Source organism: Coffea arabica, chromosome 10e (assembly GCF_036785885.1).
Source record: "Coffea arabica cultivar ET-39 chromosome 10e, Coffea Arabica ET-39 HiFi, whole genome shotgun sequence".
NCBI lineage: Eukaryota > Viridiplantae > Streptophyta > Magnoliopsida > Gentianales > Rubiaceae > Coffea > Coffea arabica.
In genome coordinates this window covers 4,464,865-4,485,175 of record NC_092328.1, presented here as the reverse complement: position 1 = coordinate 4,485,175, position 20,311 = coordinate 4,464,865, and the positions used below count along the sequence as shown (strand labels likewise).

The following is a 20,311-nucleotide window of genomic DNA, read 5'->3' as shown; positions in this document are numbered from 1 at the left end:
AGATCCTTGTTTATCTATTGCTTTTTTTTTTTTTTTGTTTTATTTGTCTTTTTTCCCCCGGTTGCGGTCGTCAGCTGTCAGATGGAACCGGCAGAGGGGTAGTACGGAACCAGATATGGCGGCTTTCAGCATTTTTTTATATGAAAATGGAGTTCCGCTCCGCAGACAAATATTTTTTTGACTTATCTTTGGTTGAAAAATGCATGGACCTTGTAACACCTGTTTCCCACGGGCGTCGAATGGACTATGCGTACATGCGCACTGGACTAACTAAAGAGTAATTATCAGCAAAACATCACCATTGAACATAATTATCCGATTCAGAGCTAATGCTATTATCCGACTCAGAGCTAATGTTCAATTTAGCGGCTTTGAAACCTCAAAAACAAGATTTTGATGATGTTTGAAAAACTGTACAATAGGGGTGTTTTTTTTGCAGTGGGCAACCTCCTGTTCAAAGCAGATAAACTTGACCAAAATTTAAGTTTTGCTTACCTTACCTCGCAGTTATAGAATGCAAGAAAGCTCTAAATTACAGAACGCGAGGACCCTCTAAAGTACAACATGCAACCAAAAGCATCTCACAAATAATTTAAATTTGATCAGAATTTTGGGAATTTCTCATGCTTGGCAAAATTTTGCTTCTCCGTCGATTGAATTCTGAACCATTGGTTAACAAATAATAGATACACACATGAAAATGCTGGATCTTTGGAGAAAGCAAGAAATTAGAGTAAACCCTTTGCTTTTTTATACTTTCTTGCAGCAACACAAAGCGAAGTTAAAAGAGATAAAATAGTAGTATTAAAAGTTAAAACAAACACGTACAGAGAGACATCCTCTGTTTTCTTGTTCACTTGTTTCTCCACAGTCGTCTAGGTGTTGTAGGAAGAAAACATTGTCAAACACTCAGATCACAACTCAAAGAAGCTTAACCATTTCAGGGCGTGGCCTATACTTTGCCAGCAGCGGTTGAGCTCTAGGCATAGTATGCCCAGCTCCTTCACTCATGTCCACCAATTCTTCCCCAGGTCTTTCCCACTCAAAGCATTGAATAAGTGAACCCAATGCCAACCCCACAACTCGTCGAGCAAAACTTTCGTTTCTTTATAGCCATTTCTAGTGCACTTTTTGGCCTCTTGCTTGACTTGTAAGTGACTCTTTCTTTCACTTTGATGCCTTTTATTTTACTACAGTCGATTTCGGATGGATTAGTATCAACATCTTGATACACGCTTTCCCTTTCTTCAATACACACTTCTTTCATTTTCTTTTTCCCTTGACAACATGCATCCATTTGCTCTAACATTTTCCAAAATCCATCTTTAGCAATTTTATAAGCTTCATCACATTCAGAAGCTTTTGTCATCAACTGCATATATAGATAGGATAACTCTTTGTAACGAAAACTCAATTTTGCCTTTGACTCCATTTCCTGGCTACTTTCACTGGAAACACATACATTTCCTATTTTAGCTGCTTTAGTCCATCTCTTCAATATATATGCATCAGGAATTGTTACAATATTCAGAGTCATCAATATTTTTAGTGCATGTGAACACAAAAATCCAGCAAATTCAAATTTCTTACAACTACATGAAATTGAATTCTTGGACGAATCATAAGTTACGAGGTGATGGGAAGTCTTACCATATGGTGTAACTCGATAAATCACTTGCTTTCCTAATTCACCATCTACTTCCCATTTACAATCAATTCCTTTGCATAACTCGTCCTTAAATCTTTCATAAACTTCATGTGTGTATTCACTCGCCGCATGCTGTAAAATCTTACAAGGGAATGTCACTGCCGGTGTATTTTGATTGCCTCTAAAATCTGCTACGGATTCATCATAGCGACGATCATCTAACAGCCTTTGGAAGTGTTCAAAAAATTCAAGTAAGTCATGTTTATAACTTACATACTTCTTTATAACACTGTTCATGGACTCACTTCGTTGGGTCGTGGTCATATCGGCACAGAATGTTTCTCTCCCATACACTAAAGCCCATTTCTCCTTTATATCAAACATTTTCTTCAACCACTTGTTGTCTTCCAGACCATACATTTTTAACATTTCACTCCATCCCTCTAAAAAATCATTCTCATTTTCATAGTCATATATGCAGTGACTAAAATTAGCAGCAAAATTTTGAAAATCTTTGAAGACATTAGCTAGATGAGTTGCTGCATTTTGATAGATATGCCATATACATAAGCGGTGATATGTTGTTGGCCATTGAGAAGCTAAAGCCGTTGCCATTCTTCCGTCTTGGTCTGTAAGAATAGTTCTTGGTATTTTTCCCATCATGGCCTTAGCAAATGTGTCAAACAGCCATTCAAATGTTCTAATTGTCTCATCATATAATAAAGCACCTCCAAAAACTATAGTTTGTTTATGATGATTTACACCAACGAATAATGCAATTGGCCTCCCATCTTTGTGTTTTCTATAAGTTGTATCGAAACATACCACATCACCAAAATGAGCAAAATCCGTTCTCATCTTTGCATCAGCCCAAAATATGTTAGTTATCAAGTCATCTTCATCTACTTGAATGGCATAATAAAAATTTGGGTCCTCTAATTGCATCCTTTGTAAGTACTCTAAGACTCCTCCTGTGTCACCTTGCATCATTGGTATGGATCTTTTGGATCGTAAGTAGGTTTTTAAATCATCTCGAATGAATCCAAGATTTTCTCGTCCACCAACTTGTTTTGACATCAGTTCAATTGATTGTTTTGGTGCAATTCCACAACTTCGGGCCATATCTATTTCAGCTTCATGTGCCATTGTCATGTGTCTATGAGATCTAAATAAATGGGTTTTGCTAGGAGTTGATAGCTCATGATTATGTTGTGCAACAAATTGCACAACACAGTATTTTCCAGCTTGTCTACAACTAATTTTCATCCTTGCACCACAATCACATCTTGTTTCTGGACGCGGACACTTAACAACCATATTACGTTTGTCTTTTGGCCTTTTTCCTTCACGGGAGCAGCAAAAAACCCTGTCCAACATCATATCACTATTTTTGTCTTTATGTCCCTTACTCAATCGAGTTCCAAACCCAGATGTTTTGGCATATTTTTGGTAAAAATTTCTAGCTGCTACTTCAGTATCAAATTCCATGCCAAGTTTCGGGACCAAGTCATCTGGTATAGCCAAAGGAAGAAAAATTTGATTTCCTTGATTGCCATCAGTAATATAAAGAGGTAAGGCATTATCATTTATCTCCTGCCAGTCAACATCTTCAAAGTCCAATTTACGACATGATTGGATTTCATGAGTCGGCAAATCATTCTCCATATCTTTCCAATCACAAAGGCGTAAAGCAACATAAGAAATCTATACCCCAAATGAAATATGCAAAATTCTATTTAACACTTGAAAAATATGGATCGTACAAATATAAGGATGTTGAAATTCCTAATTATGAACCAACAAATGGAAGCTCTTTCTTGTGTAATTTAGTAATTCACAAATAATTTTTAAGAAAAAAAAATGGTTGATCATATTAAACTAAGAGCTCTATCATATTGTTCATGTACAGATCCACAAAATTTCTCAAACTGGAATAAGACCAATACTATTCCTCCATCAATTTCAGCAAAGGAAGAACATTACAGCCTTATTTGCATGAATACAAATTCCAAGAAAAAAGTTGCCATGTTTGTTCCTAAACAACAGCTAGGAATAAAAAGAAAAAATGTCACCTTGCAAAGATCCAAGACAAAGTGGAGAAAATTTTGAACAAAACCAACATATTCACAACTGCTATGTTCTTTTTATGTTTAGACATGTACTCCTGAGGTTACATAACCTTTGTAATTTTTGAGAATAATGCAGCCACACGAAAAAGGGAAATCGAAAACACAAAAAGTAAAAAAAAAAAAAAAAAATCCCAATAGGGCAGCTGTATCAGGTTACTGGAAGGCCACTTGGAACGGACAAGTCTATCTACAGTGGATCTAAATATGTTGGGGTCTAGAAAGCACTTGTTTTCTACCAGGGCAGACCTCCAAAGGGTATCAAGACTGATTGGATCATTTTGAATATCGCTTGAGTGAATCAAGATCTCAACCTAACAAGCAAAATGATTCCATGAGGGTAACCTAACAATTATGCAATGTAGTTAGATGTAGTGGTATCATTAATTATGTGGTCCTGGCTTTTCTTCAAGGTGCGTAATTGCAATTGTAATCGATAGTTAAGCCCTTCAAAAACCGAAGTTAAAGTCATTGTCTTGTAACATTAGATCATCTTTTACATGAATTTTCACTATTCTACTAAAATTCAACAACGTTCCTCTTTTGTATTTCAATTCAAAAGGAAAATTCAACAGAAAATCTAGGCAACCGTTTATCAGTATATTTAAACACATAAGTTTGCATAGAAATCACACAAAATGTAGAAATGCCGAATGAACAGATACTTCAAAAAAGTGTGGAATATGGATGCACAGGAAAATCATAGACCAAACAGATAGTACACATATTGCCTTCAGATTTGCTAAACTATGAAGAGAGCAATAACAATTTCTAACGTTTCCTTTTTGTATGTTTGTTGCAGCCGGAATTATTGATTGGGTTCTTTGCAGAATTTATAAGAAGAAAAATTTTGGAAAAGCCCTTGATATCAAAGCTGAAGATCAAAGTACCGAGACTGTGACAACGGCTGATGCGGCTAGTTGTGAACCACAGCAAATACAGTTGTCGAAATTCCCAAGGATTTGCTCGCTATCTCATCTATGGGATACGGAGTGCATGGGCACAATTTCACAGCTATTCGGAGACAATTCTTATAATGCAGTCTGCGATAATCAAAACATAGTTAACAGCAATGGAAATCATGTTTCAAGACATGTAGGAGAAGTCCTACATCAGTTCCAGGGAAATCATGTTTCAAGACAATTAGGAGAAGTCCCACAACTATTTACGTGTGCTTTCGTGAAACATACTACTAAAGCATAAAAGCCAAAAACTAAAGCATAGAAGCATATTACTCACAATGGGGCAACTTATGGTGGGCGTCAGTTGTAAATTGCGCAACGGATCATCAAGTTATCTGTTTGAATGGTGAAGATGATGAAGAGAGGACAGAGGTTGTTTGGGTTTTAGGGTTTTTTTTGTTGATAAATTGTGATTTTGGTTAAAGAGTTTTTATTTTAATCGGTTTGGTTATAGAGATTGAATGGGTTTAAGTTTTCTGTCCGATTAATCGATTAATATGATTCGAGTTGGGTTGTTTGAGGGTTTGGTTTATTAAGGGACACTTGGCGGGATCCTAAGGAGTGGGACAGGATGTGAGACAGGGTTTGGTACAGAAGATCCGTTGCGCTCAAAATGTGTCACCGAGGATCCCAAGTGTGTCCCACGAGGGATACCAAAGCCTTCAACTGTACATTCTTCGGATGATTCATGCAGGGAGATAAAAGGGGACACAGGATACATACGAAAGGTTTCGTTTATTATTGCTTGAAGGTAAGGAAGCTGGCCAAGGTCGGAGTCAGTTATCAGCCTTGATTGGCCTATTTGAACGTCTATTTCTTCTTGCGCTTTCTTTAAAGCCTCTGGGTTGTTCAGCAGAACTGACAGTGCCCATTCCATAGTTCCAGATGTTGTGTCACTTCCCGCTGATAACATTATCTGCACATAAGATTAGACGAAATTTGATTTATTATCTCTATAGATATCTGATAAAAGGCAGTTTCAAATTCTCATAGCAGGGAAGTTGATGCTATGAACTTATGATCCTACTCTGCAAGTATGACAGCTAGCTAGCGCTTGAGGTTGATTCTCTTAGGTTGTTCATATACTTGATTTTATGGAATGTTGGCACTTTCGAGGGACTGATCTACTATTCTCCTTAAAACCAGACTCACCTGAACCAAGCCTCTGATGATTTGATCCGTATAGTACTCTGGTTCGGTCTCTTGGTGAGATAAGAGAACATCAATCAGTGTCTTGTTCTCACGATGGCTGGCGATGCTTCTGTGCTTTTCAATCAAATCTTGTAGGAACTTTTCCCTCTTCATCTGCAACGTTTTCAGATGACTTTCAAGCTTATTTTGCCCTATCCACCTCAGTAGCGGAACAAAATCTGCAGCATTTGTTGATCCGCTGACTTTAAGACTCTCTTTAACCATCTCTTGAAAGCTGGTGACTTCCTCTATTTTTCCTGAGCCATCACCAGAATATCGTTTTCCAGCAATCATCCTCATCATAATGTTCAGTGTGAGTTCGAAGAAGGCTGATTTCATATCGACCATAACATGGTCATCATCACTAGCGGCAGCGGCCTTCAGAAGGCGCCGAATCAACAAGTGAACCTCCTCAGAACGTATGTGGGTAAACATCTGGACTCGACGACCTGATAATATATAAACGGTAGCGATTTTTCTTATATTGCGCCAGTGTTGACCGTACGAGGCCCAAACCAGAGTTGTGTAGTTAAAGCCAAGGTATTTTCCCGCGAGGAACTTGGGCCGATTTGCGAAGACTATGTCATTCTTGGTGAAGCATTCCACTGCAGCAGAGGGTGAAGATATGAGGAGGACAGGGCGAGAGCCAAAATAAAGCAAGAGAACTCGGCCATATTTACTGGAGATCTGAGCTAATGTTCGATGGACTGGATTCTTGATGAGATGAAGATGCCCAATTACAGGTAAAGATGGAAAAGGACTCGGTGAGAGATTATTGAATCTTTTGATAATCTGATTGGTGAGAAAATACAGCAAGGGTATGAGCAGAAGGTAGTACGAAATCTCCATTGATGCTTTGGCCTTATGCTTTGGCCATCTTATATTATATCAGCTTTTTGTTCTGCATCTTGTATTTAACTTGAAAATTGTCAACGACATGCGACTAGAGTAGATGCCCGTTAAAAATTATTGTTTATTTCTTCTTCTTCTTTTTTTTTTCCATCTGGTGGTTGTGGCTGGCGAGTTAGAATTTGAGAAGGTACGTAGTACCCAGACAGGTATGGCGGCTTTGAGTGCTTCATATGTTAAATGGAAGTCCGCAGACAAAGGTTAATCAATGTTAGTCAGCATTGTTAACGTTTTCTCAGTATTTCTAGTGGGAATGCTGTATCATTTGCTGCAGTGGAAGTCCACAACAAAAACGATGCTATGATCCCTTCCCGGTGGCAAATGTATCATTTGCCGCAGCAGATACCATTTCTCTTTTAGTTTATTTACGAGCCTCGTAGTAGAATTTGCTTTCCCTTCCTCTCCAGGATCAGAAGCCGGGAGCAAATTGCCTGTCCTCCAATTTCCAAGCAAACGTGCGTGCAAACTTAGAGAGCAAGAAATACTACTCCATGCTCAGGCCAATTTCGCCAGTTTCATTAATCTCAAGTCCATATGTTGGACATATTTTTAAGAGCGCCTAGGCTAAAATCCTTCAAACATCAGCCAGAAATTTGTACTAGGAGATGGTCGGAAGATCCAATTTTATGGAAATTCAAGCGCAACACTCATCGGGATTTGGGCATACCCAGAATAATTAGTTATGCTATCAATATCCCTTTTCATTTGGCATTTCAAGGGGTAAAAGGAGACTGGCTTCAACGTGAACCAACGAAAATAGCTGCTCACAACAGCAAATTTCGTGAAATATTTCAAACGAAAGGCAAGTTCTAAGGGATAATAACTTTCCTCACTTTATGGATGAGCCGTCGGCATATTGGACACACCCTGGTTTCCCCCTCCATGATCCTGCAAAATAGTGTATCCTTGAATTAACTCCAAATATTCACATTTCATAAGGGCCACACTGGTTTTTGTTCAACCAAATATTTACCTATTAGCACAATCTTGGCAAGTAGCACAGTGGCCGCAGGGAACAAAGAAGCAGTTTCGTGGCATGTCATAGCAGATGACACAAATCTTGCCATCATATAGGTCTTCTGAAGAGCTACCCCTGCTTGACTCCCTGTCTTCTTCATCAGTTCCGTATGGCAATCTGAAGACTTTCTCAGGCAGCAAAGGTTCAGTCTCAGCTGCAACTCTCGTTACAGGATGTTCTGGTTCATGGTTCTCCTCATTACATGCTCCCAGTAATTTTAACAGCAGAAAGATGATAATAACAACAACACCTGGAAGATTTCATTGGTAAGGCTACAATTAGTACCCCTCCAAATAAATCCATGCAGACCATTTCCAGGTGCCCAATATCGCAAAATCCGAATGTAAAATTTGTAAAACTTGAGAGTTGAGATGCACTCACAAAATGTCAATTGTTCTAATACCAAAAATACATGAATTCAGGAGCTTAGTCAATATGGAGTTACCTAAAATACAAATGTAGGCAAGAAGACGAGCAACGAATGAAAGCTCAACATGCCATTGGCCAAGATCTCCCTGCATTAATCCAATAAATCAGTCAAAACTTTAGTTTCAGTAGGATTTGTTAAACACAGACATAGCAACGCCATGGAAGAGATTTCTCACATTGTTTGGAGTAGTCACTACTACATATTGGGTAGTTGGGAAAAGAAGATTGAGATGGCATGTCCCGCTTCCTGTTGAACACATGCTCTTTGCTTTTGTGCTGTCGTACATTTTGGAAGAAACATTCACATGCATTACCACCATGATGCTTGTAGGATTCAAATTAGTGATGCGGATGCAGTACCTATCATCTTCTTCAATGACATATTCAGCTGCTTTACCTGAACTTAATCACAAGTATAAAAAACAAATGTCAAACCAAATGTACTTCACACCTGAACATTACCTATTACATGTTCTTTCATTGAATATTTTTGTTAGGAGTACAAAGTCAGAGAAGTTATTACCAGCTGTATCATAATTAAAGAGGTCAGCACCTAGAGAATTTGGTGGCAGAAGGGTCTCATATTGCCGCACCCCTGTTTTAGACATTAGTTTAAAAATATTAAATTGAGCAGGGATGGGGGATTACTATTACTCTCAGAATCAGAACAAACTGCAGTATGTCTACCTTTACTTACTGATACATCAAGTTGATTCAAACTAGTTTTCTCTGCTTCCAGTCCAAGCTGAATTCTTGAACCTTTATTCAACCACAGCGAGAATCCCTGACAGAATATTCCACAAGATAAAATCTCTTTCCATAAATATGGGTGGAAGTTCAGGTTCTGAAGTGTTGTTACCTTATGACTGTAGGATCCAACAATCATATAATTTGACACACTCCAACTCTCTTCCAGGCTCAGCTCAGGCTTCTGCGAAAACCCGTAAAGAACGACTCCTTTCCTATCAGTATCTGTGACGTGAACTTGCTTCACAAACACAGAATTGGCCTCAAATAATCGCGACGAGCTAGGTCCAAGCAGCATGTCACAATCCCCATAATAAACATACCTCATGCTAATTGCTACTGCATGCAAAATAAATAAACAAATACATCATCCAATGGAAGAAAAATTATGCAATTCTCGAGAACAAAGCCTTATTAGGAAAAAAAAAAAAAGGAACAGGGATAATGTTACATGCCACAAAGGCAAATTGATAAAGGAGCAAGGAGACAAACACGAGTCTCTTGGCACCGCTGAGAATACTGATGACGAGGATGATGATTGCTTTGTGCTGCAAGAACTGATCTGTGCATTTTTTTTTTCCCAATTTGGTTATTAAGATTGTAGAAAACTGTAACAGTTGGTGATATTGACAATGCGGAAGAAATGGAGTTTGTCTAAGACTGAGAGGAGAGGAGACCAGTAGCTATGGAGGAGACCAGTTGCTGTATTGCTTGCTACTCTACTAATCCTTCTGTGCTTATTTGAGGCGGTAATGATATTGACACTACCTATTTTTGAATGTTAGGTGGCAGTGCTCATTACGACTTTGTCATTGCTATAGCCGTCCAGCTACTAACTTATTTCCTTTTTTTTTTCACACACAGGGGGTATGCGGACTTGAGATGTTCTTGAACTTCTTGCTGTCTTTTTCGTGTCTTATTTGGTCCGACTTCTGCCCTTAGGCTTTGGGTCAGGCTCTCAACCTGGAAGTGGATCATCATATTCATCACGAAGGACAGCAAAGCAGGAGAGAGTCTAAAGTGGGCTAACACTAGTATACAATTGGGGCTGGGCTGCATCAAACCCAAACACTAGTATACACTAGGCACGAAATTTTGTGTACAGTCTGCTCGTTACTACGCCATTGCCTCCTAAGTCTTTTTGCTGACGAAATAACAGAAAACAGTGGGCGGAACTAAGAAAGATTACTCAAATGATTGTCTGAATAAATAGTAAAAACAATTCATAGCGAAAATTCAATTATAACGTTTTAGAAGTGGAAATTGATAAGTAAAAATAATTAAAGTTGTTACCGATTCCAAAAATGAATAGTACCTATTATAATCATTTAAAACTTTAATTATGTTTACATTTACTTCTTTTTTTTTTTTTTGTATTATTAGAGACTCTAGAATTGAAGAAAAGAGAAAATACATAGGATTTAGAATCGAACCTCACGATCAACTAATTAATGTTTTACTCCAGACATCATCACCACAATTTTCATACTCCTTCCGTCCTAAATGTTAGAGTCATTTTTGGGCATCTAACTTTTTTACGGAGACATAATAATCATTACATTTAGATGATGCAGCACGACACTGGTTAGTTTATATACTCCCTCCGTCCCACTTTGTTAATCTTGTTTTCCTTTTTTCGTCCGTCCCAAATTGTAGTTCACTTTCCCATTAAGAAATGTAATAATCTTTCAAATTGTCTAAAATACCCTTATTAAATATCTTGTTATTAATACATTGTTATTAAATACTAACCCACTACATTGAATACATTGAGCTTTTCCAATACATTGAATACATTGACTACATTGATTAGCATAAGGGTATTTTAGGAAATTATTAATCTAAATTTATGTTTCCAACCAAATTAATTACACTTTCTTAATTTGTGTGAAAAAAAAAAATCAAGACTAATAAAACGGGACGGAGGGAGTATGTATTATTTGAACTCAAAATACTCCCTTATTAAATGTGCATTGAAATTTTAAAAAATTATTTTCTCAAATCACAAAGATTGAAAAGCATGTATGTACTATTAATTTTGGAATGGTGATTCTTGTTTTAGGAAATCAATAAAATAAAAATATGATAAGTATTATTAATGGAATGGAGGGTTGACTGTATTAACAATACCAGTATGCTGCACACGGCCTGCTGAGGCGTGGATTGGGACAATTTGGGAGGGAATGGGTGAAAAATGCAGAGGTCTGTGGTATATCGTGGAAGCGAGAGCGGAGTTTCAGGTTTGAAGAAAACGAGGAAACGGAGAAGACGCGTCCAAAATCCGACCGAAACTTTTTCTCTGTTTGCGGAATTCGGCGGCTACCTCCTCCCCCATTCTTAAGCAAGACGCAGCTGATCATCCACCTCGTTATCTTCGCCTTTCCAAACAAACCAACAAATCCCAAACTCAAAAACTCCATTTTGCAATTAATCTGGATTGCTGTCCACCTGGACCCTCGCTCCCTCTCCCACATGTTTTGTTATCTACCAAAATACCCTTTTCTAGAAAAATTTTTCCGATCCCCTGAATTATGACTTTTTTTAATAGGGGTTCTTCTATTTGTGCAAAAAAACATTCGGAGCATACTACAAATTGTAGAGAAGTGGTTATTCCATATTGTAAAATTTTCAAAAAATTTTTTTTTATCTTAAGTGTATGCAGCGAGGGAAATAAATGTTAACGTTTTATAATAAACTCATCATCCATTTTTCTATATACTTATTCTATACATTTGCAATACATAATGGACAAAAAAAAAATTATCAATTTACTCTTTTTCACGAAACACATATTATAGGCTCTTCATTTTTAAAGTAATTTTGTGATTTTGTTTATGTGTTTTCACAAAAAAAATAATAAAAACGAGATAGAGTACTATTAATTATCCTTTTACTTATTAAAAATTGAATTATTTTTTAATACACTGATAGTGTAATAATTTTTTTCATTAGTAATTTTGGATGTATGCCATATACGTATGACATGAATTCATATTATGTGGCATAATATAAATCTATTAGTGTGAAAAAAATTATACACTGACGGTGTATAAGAAGTTATCGTTAAAAATTTTCATTGCTCAACGTTTGTGCATTTTAAACTAATTTAAAATTAAAAACACATAATGGCTAATAGTTTTAGAGACCTCGTGGCAGAATTTCTAATTAGTATCAACTTCGTGCTTGATATTAGTCTCTTGTACCGTTGTAACATGGTCATTATGGACACGAAGTTCAACTCTAGATGCTTCATATATATATATATATATATATATATATATATATATATATATATATATATATAAGTTCAACTTTAGAAAAAGAATTTCTGGTAAATTTACGTAAAAGAGCAATTTTTGACGTGCATCGGAGTTGTGCTGCGCTTTATGAGGGTGAAGTGTTTAACGAAGCAAACCCTATACAAAGACTTTTAGCTTTGAATGCTAGGCCTATTGGGATTGCCATTTTTTTTCAAAAACTTTATATATTTTTTAATTAATTTTTTATTTCATATTTATCAAATCACTATAATATTTTTTTTTATAAAAATTTCAAAAAATAGCAGTATAAAATGGCTCTAAATTTTCCTATTTACTAGCATCTTGTGGGCTGTAGCTAGTGAATCGCTCAGCTGGCCTTATATTTTCCCTACTTAAAAGAGCTGGCCTCTGGCTAAGATTTTCCTCACATATGAAAGGTTAAAACCTGATGCTTACCATTTTTTCAAATGTCTATGAGAAAAATGAAGCAAACAACCAAAAAGAAATGGTGTCAATAAACAACCAATCCCCAATCCCTCCCCCCTCCTTTAAAAACAAGAAAATAGTGAATTTGTTATTAGGAGTATTCTACCTCTGCCTCTAGTCCATATTTACGTTGTAATTACCCTGGTATTACTTGATTTATTATACTTTTTTGTCAAATTTATTTATCACTACTCCTGTATTACAATCTTCATTTCTTTCTTCGTTTTTTTTAAAAAAAAAGAAAAAAGAAAAGAGAATTAAGTTCTACTAGAATATAGTCACTCTCTTGAGAAGATCCTTGACAGCTGTGGAAACTCACCGCTAACTTTATCTCTCACCCTCTCGTCATCTTCTGAACAGCGGCCTAACGGTGCCAAAAAGCCCCTTCCGATCCGAAATTTGTTACTACCTCTCTTAGCTTCTCTTCTCATCCTTCACTTTCCAACTTCTTACATCAACTGTTTCGCATATGCAATTAATGACTTTTTTTTATCTATGTATAAACAAAAGTACTAGGATACTAGTATAATTTCAGGTTCCATTTAAGAGCTGGCAGGGACAGACTTGATCCTGGCTGAGATTACTACTATATTTGGCTTCCTTCACAAAAAAGGGCTTTCAAGTTTCAACAAGTTCGACAGAGACGTATATTTTAGAGGAGAGGAAACCTAGGAGGAGGGAAAAATATGGGAAGAGTGAAGCTCCAGATCAAGAAAATCGAGAGCACAACAAATAGGCAGGTGACTTTCTCAAAAAGAAGAAATGGGCTTATCAAGAAAGCTTATGAACTTTCTGTGCTCTGTGATGTTGATGTAGCTCTCATCATGTTCTCCCCCTCTGGAAGACTCAGCGTATTTTCAGGAAACAAAAGGTGTTACTCCTCAGCCCTCACTCGTGTCCTTTATAAATTTCTTTCTGTATATTCCTGTTTAGTCTTTATTTTAGTAACAAGTATATATAAAGTTTTCAACATAAAATGATCTGAATGATCATATTGGTCTATGACATGTATCGGATTTGTGGAAGCCTTGAGGAAATTATGGCACGATATCTGAATCTTCCTGAGCATGAGCGAGGACGGTAAGGAACTAGCTATAGCTTCTTGATCATTCTTTATATACTCTGATACCGTCTCAAATGGCGGTTTTTTTTTTTTCCCGGATTACTTTTGATTGTTTTGTCGGTGGCCCCCTCTTTATACGGATGCCTTTCGTCTCCATGCAACTCTATACAGGCTGCATAACCAAGAGGTATTGTGGGCGGATACTCCTCTTTCACTAACTAAATAGCTTGCAAATCTGTGAGCTCAACAGGGATGGAAAATTTGGTTGCAATGCTGACTTGTTTGTGTTACCATGCCGATTTGTAGTATCTGGAAAAAGCACTTGGCAAGTTGAAATCTGAAGCAGACAGAACTAATCAAGATGTCAGGTACCACATATGCATCAAGCAATAGTTCATCTTTACTTGTGAATTGTGATACTGATAAAAAAAATATTTGGTTGTTACATATTCAGTTTATATTATACTAATTCTTTGACTAACGTTCTTTGTTTTCCTATTCAGCCCAGTAAGTGTTGACTCTCAAATTGAGGTAAGAAGCTCTTGGACGAAATGGTACTGCTTGATCGAGCTCATTAATGAGCTTGGATTAATTGCACTCCAGCTTCCTCGTATGGAGAAAGCGACTGCTAATTAGTTAAATGGACTCGCAGGAAATTCAGCAAGAAATTCTTAGGTATAAGTCCCAAATGGAGGATATGGAGAAAAAATTGAGGTACTAGCAGTAATCAACTAATGTCACTTCATTCACTAGCCTCTAGAGTCTAGTCTACAGTCTCTAGTAGTATCCAGCTAGCAAGAAAACTGTAAAAGTTCTCTGCACTGGGTCTTTTTTTTTTTTTTTGGGGTCCCCTTCTTGCGGCAATAACAAACTCAACTCAAAAGATTTCAATATAGTAGCAAGCTCCACTGATGTCTTTGTTTCTTTTTCTTAATTTGTAAATTCTTGATCATCAGAATTTATGAAGGTGATCCTTGGGAGATCAATACGATTTGTGAGGCTGAATACAGGGAACAAATTCTTGAGGAGACTCTGAATCAGGTTCGAGCACGCAAGGTAAGCGCGAGCACTGTATTGGAATCCTCATTTCTCCACTAAAGATTAGCTGTTGATGACCTTAGTCGCTAGAACTGATCGCAGGCTGTGTATTTCATGAAAATAGCAAATACTGGAGGAGAAGTATACCTCCCCACACCTACAAACTCCCCAGATCTTTTGATCGATCTATAAAATCTAAATCTTCACTTGGTAGTCACATTTATATATGTGGTTTTTCTAATATTTCCATGATTGTCGAAAGAAGATCCTCGACGGTACACCCTGTGGAAATATCAGGGAGAATAAGCACAGTTCATTCCTTTTTTCTTTTATCATTGGCAGGTAAATTTGGCTCAACAAGCAGCACAAGTAAATGGGTTTACTACGAGAAGTGCAAGCAGTATATTGGATTGGTTTCCTCATCAAAGAGACCAAGATCAAATTCCAATGCTCAATTTCTTGGATCCCACAGGGCTTATTCCTCTTAGGTGCATGCTCATTTTAACATAGTAAAAAACTAGCAGTAAATAAGGTTGAAAACACTAGTTTTATTACGTGTCAATGCTATGTATACCTAGTAGCTTCTTCTTTTTTTTTTTGGTTGTAATTTTTGTGCTTTCTGGTAGAGCTGGGCAAGCTGATCAGCGCATAGAGAACATGGTACCTGCTTCCTTAACTCTTCCTCCTCAAAGTCATATGGATACAGCAGCAGACATGCAGCAGCAGCTGAATGATCATAACAGTCCAATCAGCAAGATCGAGAATGACCCACAAGTACTGCAACGTCCCCATGATGATCACTATGGACAAATCATCGACGTAAATCTCTCGCCATGGACGCACCTATATCCAACAGGTTGGTAAATATTCCTGAGGTTCCATTAATCTTCGTCTTCAACTCAAAGATTACTCCCTGATTTCAGATCAACTGCAAATGATTCCCCAACGATCAAGTTTCATGGCTCTGTTCAACTAACTAAAGCCTTGGAAGCTAATAGGGTACTATAAATAAATCCAACTGGTACGTAGTGCATAAATAAAGACTTCATACCATCGTGGATTTTTGGCAAGGTAACCAAGTGGTGTTAGTGTATAAATAAATCCACCTGAAGTGATGGTCACATTCTCGGATTTATGTCCTTGTTTTGACGTTACTAAGGTTTGCAGGTAACTAATAGGGTGTGTGTAAAACTTTAAGGTGCAAAAGTCCAAGGTAATAGTTTGATGGTATAAAGTGAAAATGATATTAAAAAGAAAAATACTTGAAGTTGCAAACTGCAACTAGCCTAAGTTTTCAAGGACAAAATAGGTCTTGGTGTTAAACAATTCTTTTCTTCATTTTTAAGAAAAGTTAAACATGTTCTTTTTCAAATTGTTATGTAACTAAGAAAGAAACTACATTTATTCATTTTCTTCTTCTTTTTTTTTTTTTTTGGTTTTTGGTTTTCCTCAGGAACTGATCCGTTTCCAGCTGGACAACCCAGGGAAGGAGCACTCTTGGAGCTGTTCTTATCTCAGCTTGCTCCTGTAAATCAAGATCAGCTTGATAATCTCCAGTGATTTGTTTGTATTTAGTTTTTTTTTAATACTATTTTTATTTGATAAGCCTTGTAAGGAGTTAGAATTGTAGAATATTTGAGGTTTTCATTAATAGTTATGTATAAATAAAAAAACAGAAATAGAAATTGAGGGTTTCCAGTGAAGTACACAAGTATTTCAAATTTACAGTAAGCTCTCGCCGGCTTTGTCAAACTTCGTCACTATAATTAATGGAGAAGATTTTGTGTATTGATATCTGCCGAATCTGTTTAGCCTCACAAACTAAAACATACTTCAAAAGAGTAATCAAAGATTATGCTTAATTTTGTATTGTACATTTATTCGTGCCTCTTAAACTCCAACCATTCAAAAATTTCAGATTTCGGAGTGAAAACTAAGAACTACCAACTGCAACGAACCAGCAGGGACCAACAGGACCTTTCGAAACTTTTTTTTTTTTTTTTGGTTTTGCTCGTACACTTTTTCAAGTAAGATTAGATCATTATAGATTAAAAGACTTCATGCGATTTTACATTTTGTCGGTCTATGCTTTTTCTTTGGTTAGATAGGGAACTAACGACGTAGAAATAGGATTGCATGGGCGATGAAGTATCCGCTGTAACCCCTTTTTGCATGGATTAATTCATTTTAGGGTTAAAAGCATTGAACCCTCTAAATTTTACACTCAGTCTGCACTTTACCCCTTAACTCAATAAATAGGCACTTTGTTCCCCTCCCCTCCCCCCCTCCCTCCCCACTTTATATTTTAGGGCAAAAGTGCCTCTTCTATATTAATTATTTTTTCCTCATTTGTTGCTCTTTTTCTACTTGTTCCTTTTTGAGGATGCTCACCTCGGACACCCCGCACGTCCGAGGTGAATCCACCTCGTCCCTCGAGTCAACACAGACGTTTTGTACAAAGGTCATCCTCGTCTTGAGGATAACCCCTGAGCTCGGCCGGATCCCTAGTCTACCGTGTGGGTGATCTCGGCACCCCCACCTCGGCCGCACGCTGATGATGTCAGGTCACCTGACATCACCCGAGACCAGCGCTTTATCTGAAAAGCACTGGAGGCACTTAATGGCACCTGCCTAATACTCTCCGTCATCATACCCAGAAAGCTACAGTGTCAGGGTCAGACCTCCTGACAGGAGACAGAACCGTAATGTCAGAGAGTGGGTCCCACCAGCATGAGCTTTCCGTCCTGTCCTCTACTCTCCTATAAATACCCCACACACACTCCCAACAAGTAAGCCTACTGTTCATTGACTCATACTCTTAGTATTCTCGTTCTCATACTAAATTGATCGTCGGAGTGATCCCAGGGGAGAAGCCCCGCCACTCACCTCAGCTCAGAAGGTTCATTTCGGACCTATCCTACTACCTCAGAGAGGGCTGATTTAGGTCGGCTTAACTATCCACCAAAAATCACCTCTTCACTTTTCTTTATAGTTTTTATTTTTCTCCCTTCTCTCATGTAATCAACTACTTTCTTCACTTACCTGTTATTATTAATATATTAAGTTTAATCTTCTTAAGCTTATTTTAATTCTGTCTTTTTAACCTTTTGTTATTGGGAGTTATAATGATCATAAGGTCTATGTTATAACAAAGGATTTATTTATATATTATTTAAATCAATACATCTAGAGTTTAGAATAAAATAACTTTTAATAACAACATTAATGAATTCAGATTGTAAAAAAAATAATGGTTAATCAATCATACATTAAAAAAGTAAATACAAAATTGGTTACTTTATTTTTGGGATATTTTTAAATATTAAGTAATTTAATGGTACATCCTAGTTTGCTAATATCATTTTAAATAGTCAAATTGCTAGTAATATACAATTGTTATTATGATAGGTATATATTAATTTTTTACGCTATACAATTTATCTTGAATTTTCTAATAGTGTAAATAAATAAAACAAGAATAAAATTATAGTTAAAAAGTAATTAGCATACAAATTAGTAATACTAATAGGAAAATTAAACAAAATAGTGATATGACAGAAGTGAAAAAATAGTAAAAATTAACAAAATAAAAAAGCAACGAAAAAGGAAAAAAGGGAGTGAATAAACAAAAAAAGAAACAAAATAAAATAGTAAGGGCATTTTTGTCTTGAAATATCAAATAGGGAGACGAAGTGCTTATTAAACGAGTTTAGGGGGAGCAAAATGCAACTAAAGATAAAGTTTAGAAGATTTCAATGTCTTTAACCCTTCATTTTAACAAAGGCCATAAAAGGTTTTTTTAAAATTTATTTTCCAAGAGAGGGGTGGAACTTAAGAAGCGAGGAAGGATAGGAAAATTTGAGTACATGACCATTAATACCCGAAACCTCAACCTTAACGATTGGATCAATTCTCCCTAATAATGACTTGCATAGTTATACTACACTCCAATCTCGACTAAGCAACTCTATAATCTTTCATCTGAAATTAAAATGAACTAACATTAACTTTGATCTATTAATTAATTTTTAATTCCGTCTCAACACTTAGGTACTACAAGGGTCCAAAAAATATTTAAAAAAAAAGGTTGTGGTTTCAAGTAAGAATAGGGATAATTTCAGAAATCTCTTCCCTGAGGTTTCTCATAATATCACTTAGTTCCTCTAAAATTTTTAAAATCTCACTTACCTTTCCTATCAGAAACTAAATATTCCTATTAAATATTACAAATTGATAGTATTATTATTGCTCTTAATAGCTATTTAACCAAAAAGCCAAAACAAAATAAAATTTTGGAAAAAAAAATGTAGGTTACAAAAACAAATTGCGCTATCTAATAATGGTTCATATTTCTTTATATCGAGGTCATGGTGGGATAAGAAAGGACATGGGTAAATTAAATCTATTCAAAGTCAATTACATACGAAGATTTTGGTGAGTAATTAACACCTTAAAAAATTTTGTAGATAGTTATAAGGAGGTCAAGAAATTTTTAAGAAAATATGTGTTAGTACGTGATATAGTTTAAGTTGTACTAAAAATTAAAATAATCTCCTCACATATGTAGCCTGTAATACAAATCCTACTTATAGAAAAAGCTTTATAAATAAGTCAAAATTTAAAATAATGAAAAATGATCTAATGACCAAACATATATTTAGGAATATCCATTTTTTGTTAAACATCATGGATTATATTAGATAATAGTTGTTGTATATCTATAAAATTACTCGTTATTGCATTGACAACCACTCATATTTTCATCTTTTTACTTTTTAACCATATTTTGTTCTTTATTATTGTTGTAAACTTCATAAGTAGGATAATATAATGGTAATATTGGAACAAAAGTTTTATCTTTCTTGCATTTCCTCTAAAGGAATTAAAATATTTCAAGAAATATCAATCCAAGAGAGGTATACAAGATTTTAAAAACCTGTGGTGTTGAGTGATATTATACAAAATGTTAGGGGAGATTTCTGAAATTATCCTGCAAGATTATACATGCATTACTCTTGAATTTTATGTTTAAGCACTTGGCACGTTTTACATACCCCAAAAATAAAAACCCTCTGGACCTTGGTGCGATGGAAACCAGATTTCCCAAAGCCCAAAAACCAAATAACTAAATAAGACCCAAGTTTTCGATAGAAGTTCAACTTATACGAACATGTACACTGGAATTGTGCCATATCAATCATGTTTCATTTGCGAGTTCCATTTTTCGGGTTGTCTGACTGATGTGGGCACGTGGCTCAAACAAAAAATGAATGTAAGAGGAATTTGCAAATGTTTGTGGAGTAATAAAAGAATTTCCATTACTTTGTGGGTTAAAATTTTAATCTAAAGGACTAATTTTTGAGATCTTTCAATTTTTTTAAAGGAACAAAACAGAAGCAAAATAATCTGCTGGATCTATCCGCTTATGCTTTAC

At 36.1% G+C, this 20,311-nt stretch overlaps 4 protein-coding genes across 8 annotated transcripts; 1 reads left to right on the top strand and 3 right to left on the bottom strand.

The window, feature by feature from the left end:
* Window positions 1-728: 728 nt before the first annotated feature.
* LOC113689652 (protein FAR-RED IMPAIRED RESPONSE 1-like) lies at window positions 729-3,341 on the bottom strand. Its single transcript, XM_072068049.1, has one exon. The coding sequence runs from the start codon at window positions 3,311-3,313 to the stop codon at window positions 1,043-1,045; it is 2,271 nt and encodes a 756-aa protein (XP_071924150.1). The 5' UTR covers window positions 3,314-3,341; the 3' UTR covers window positions 729-1,042.
* A 1,131-nt stretch (window positions 3,342-4,472) lies between these two features.
* LOC140015490 (isoflavone 3'-hydroxylase-like) lies at window positions 4,473-7,295 on the bottom strand. 2 transcript variants are annotated; one of them, XR_011822120.1, is made up of 3 exons: window positions 5,889-7,295; window positions 5,014-5,652; window positions 4,473-4,817 (listed from the first exon to the last, which is right to left on the bottom strand). XR_011822120.1 is itself a non-coding variant. In XM_072068112.1 (2 exons), the coding sequence occupies exons 1-2, from the start codon at window positions 6,774-6,776 to the stop codon at window positions 5,269-5,271; spliced, it is 1,272 nt and encodes a 423-aa protein (XP_071924213.1). In that variant the 5' UTR covers window positions 6,777-7,295; the 3' UTR covers window positions 4,835-5,268. The 2 variants fall into 2 exon arrangements, 1 of the variants encoding a protein (XP_071924213.1); XM_072068112.1 differs by lacking the exon at window positions 4,473-4,817 and having other exon boundaries at window positions 4,835-5,652.
* A 194-nt stretch (window positions 7,296-7,489) lies between these two features.
* On the bottom strand, window positions 7,490-9,726 carry LOC140003841 (E3 ubiquitin-protein ligase APD2-like). Of its 3 annotated transcripts, XM_072068114.1 has the most exons (9): window positions 9,486-9,726; window positions 9,143-9,369; window positions 8,971-9,067; window positions 8,807-8,878; window positions 8,644-8,680; window positions 8,460-8,559; window positions 8,300-8,369; window positions 7,810-8,104; window positions 7,490-7,724 (listed from the first exon to the last, which is right to left on the bottom strand). In XM_072068114.1, exons 1-9 carry the CDS (start codon window positions 9,598-9,600, stop codon window positions 7,646-7,648), a joined length of 1,092 nt encoding a protein of 363 aa, XP_071924215.1. In that variant the 5' UTR covers window positions 9,601-9,726; the 3' UTR covers window positions 7,490-7,645. The 3 variants fall into 3 exon arrangements, with proteins under 3 accessions (XP_071924215.1, XP_071924214.1, XP_071924216.1); XM_072068113.1 differs by having other exon boundaries at window positions 8,460-8,680; window positions 9,486-9,724; XM_072068115.1 differs by having other exon boundaries at window positions 8,460-8,680; window positions 9,523-9,681.
* Window positions 9,727-12,641: 2,915 nt separating this feature from the next.
* LOC113712143 (agamous-like MADS-box protein AGL104) lies at window positions 12,642-16,580 on the top strand. Of its 2 annotated transcripts, XM_072067664.1 has the most exons (11): window positions 12,642-13,647; window positions 13,803-13,856; window positions 14,011-14,026; window positions 14,146-14,207; window positions 14,343-14,370; window positions 14,492-14,553; window positions 14,796-14,895; window positions 15,220-15,365; window positions 15,504-15,733; window positions 15,801-15,898; window positions 16,331-16,509. In XM_072067664.1, the coding sequence occupies exons 1-10, from the start codon at window positions 13,463-13,465 to the stop codon at window positions 15,851-15,853; spliced, it is 936 nt and encodes a 311-aa protein (XP_071923765.1). In that variant the 5' UTR covers window positions 12,642-13,462; the 3' UTR covers window positions 15,854-15,898; window positions 16,331-16,509. The 2 variants fall into 2 exon arrangements, with proteins under 2 accessions (XP_071923765.1, XP_027091235.2); XM_027235434.2 differs by lacking the exon at window positions 15,801-15,898 and having other exon boundaries at window positions 16,331-16,580.
* The last annotated feature ends 3,731 nt before the right edge of the window (window positions 16,581-20,311 follow it).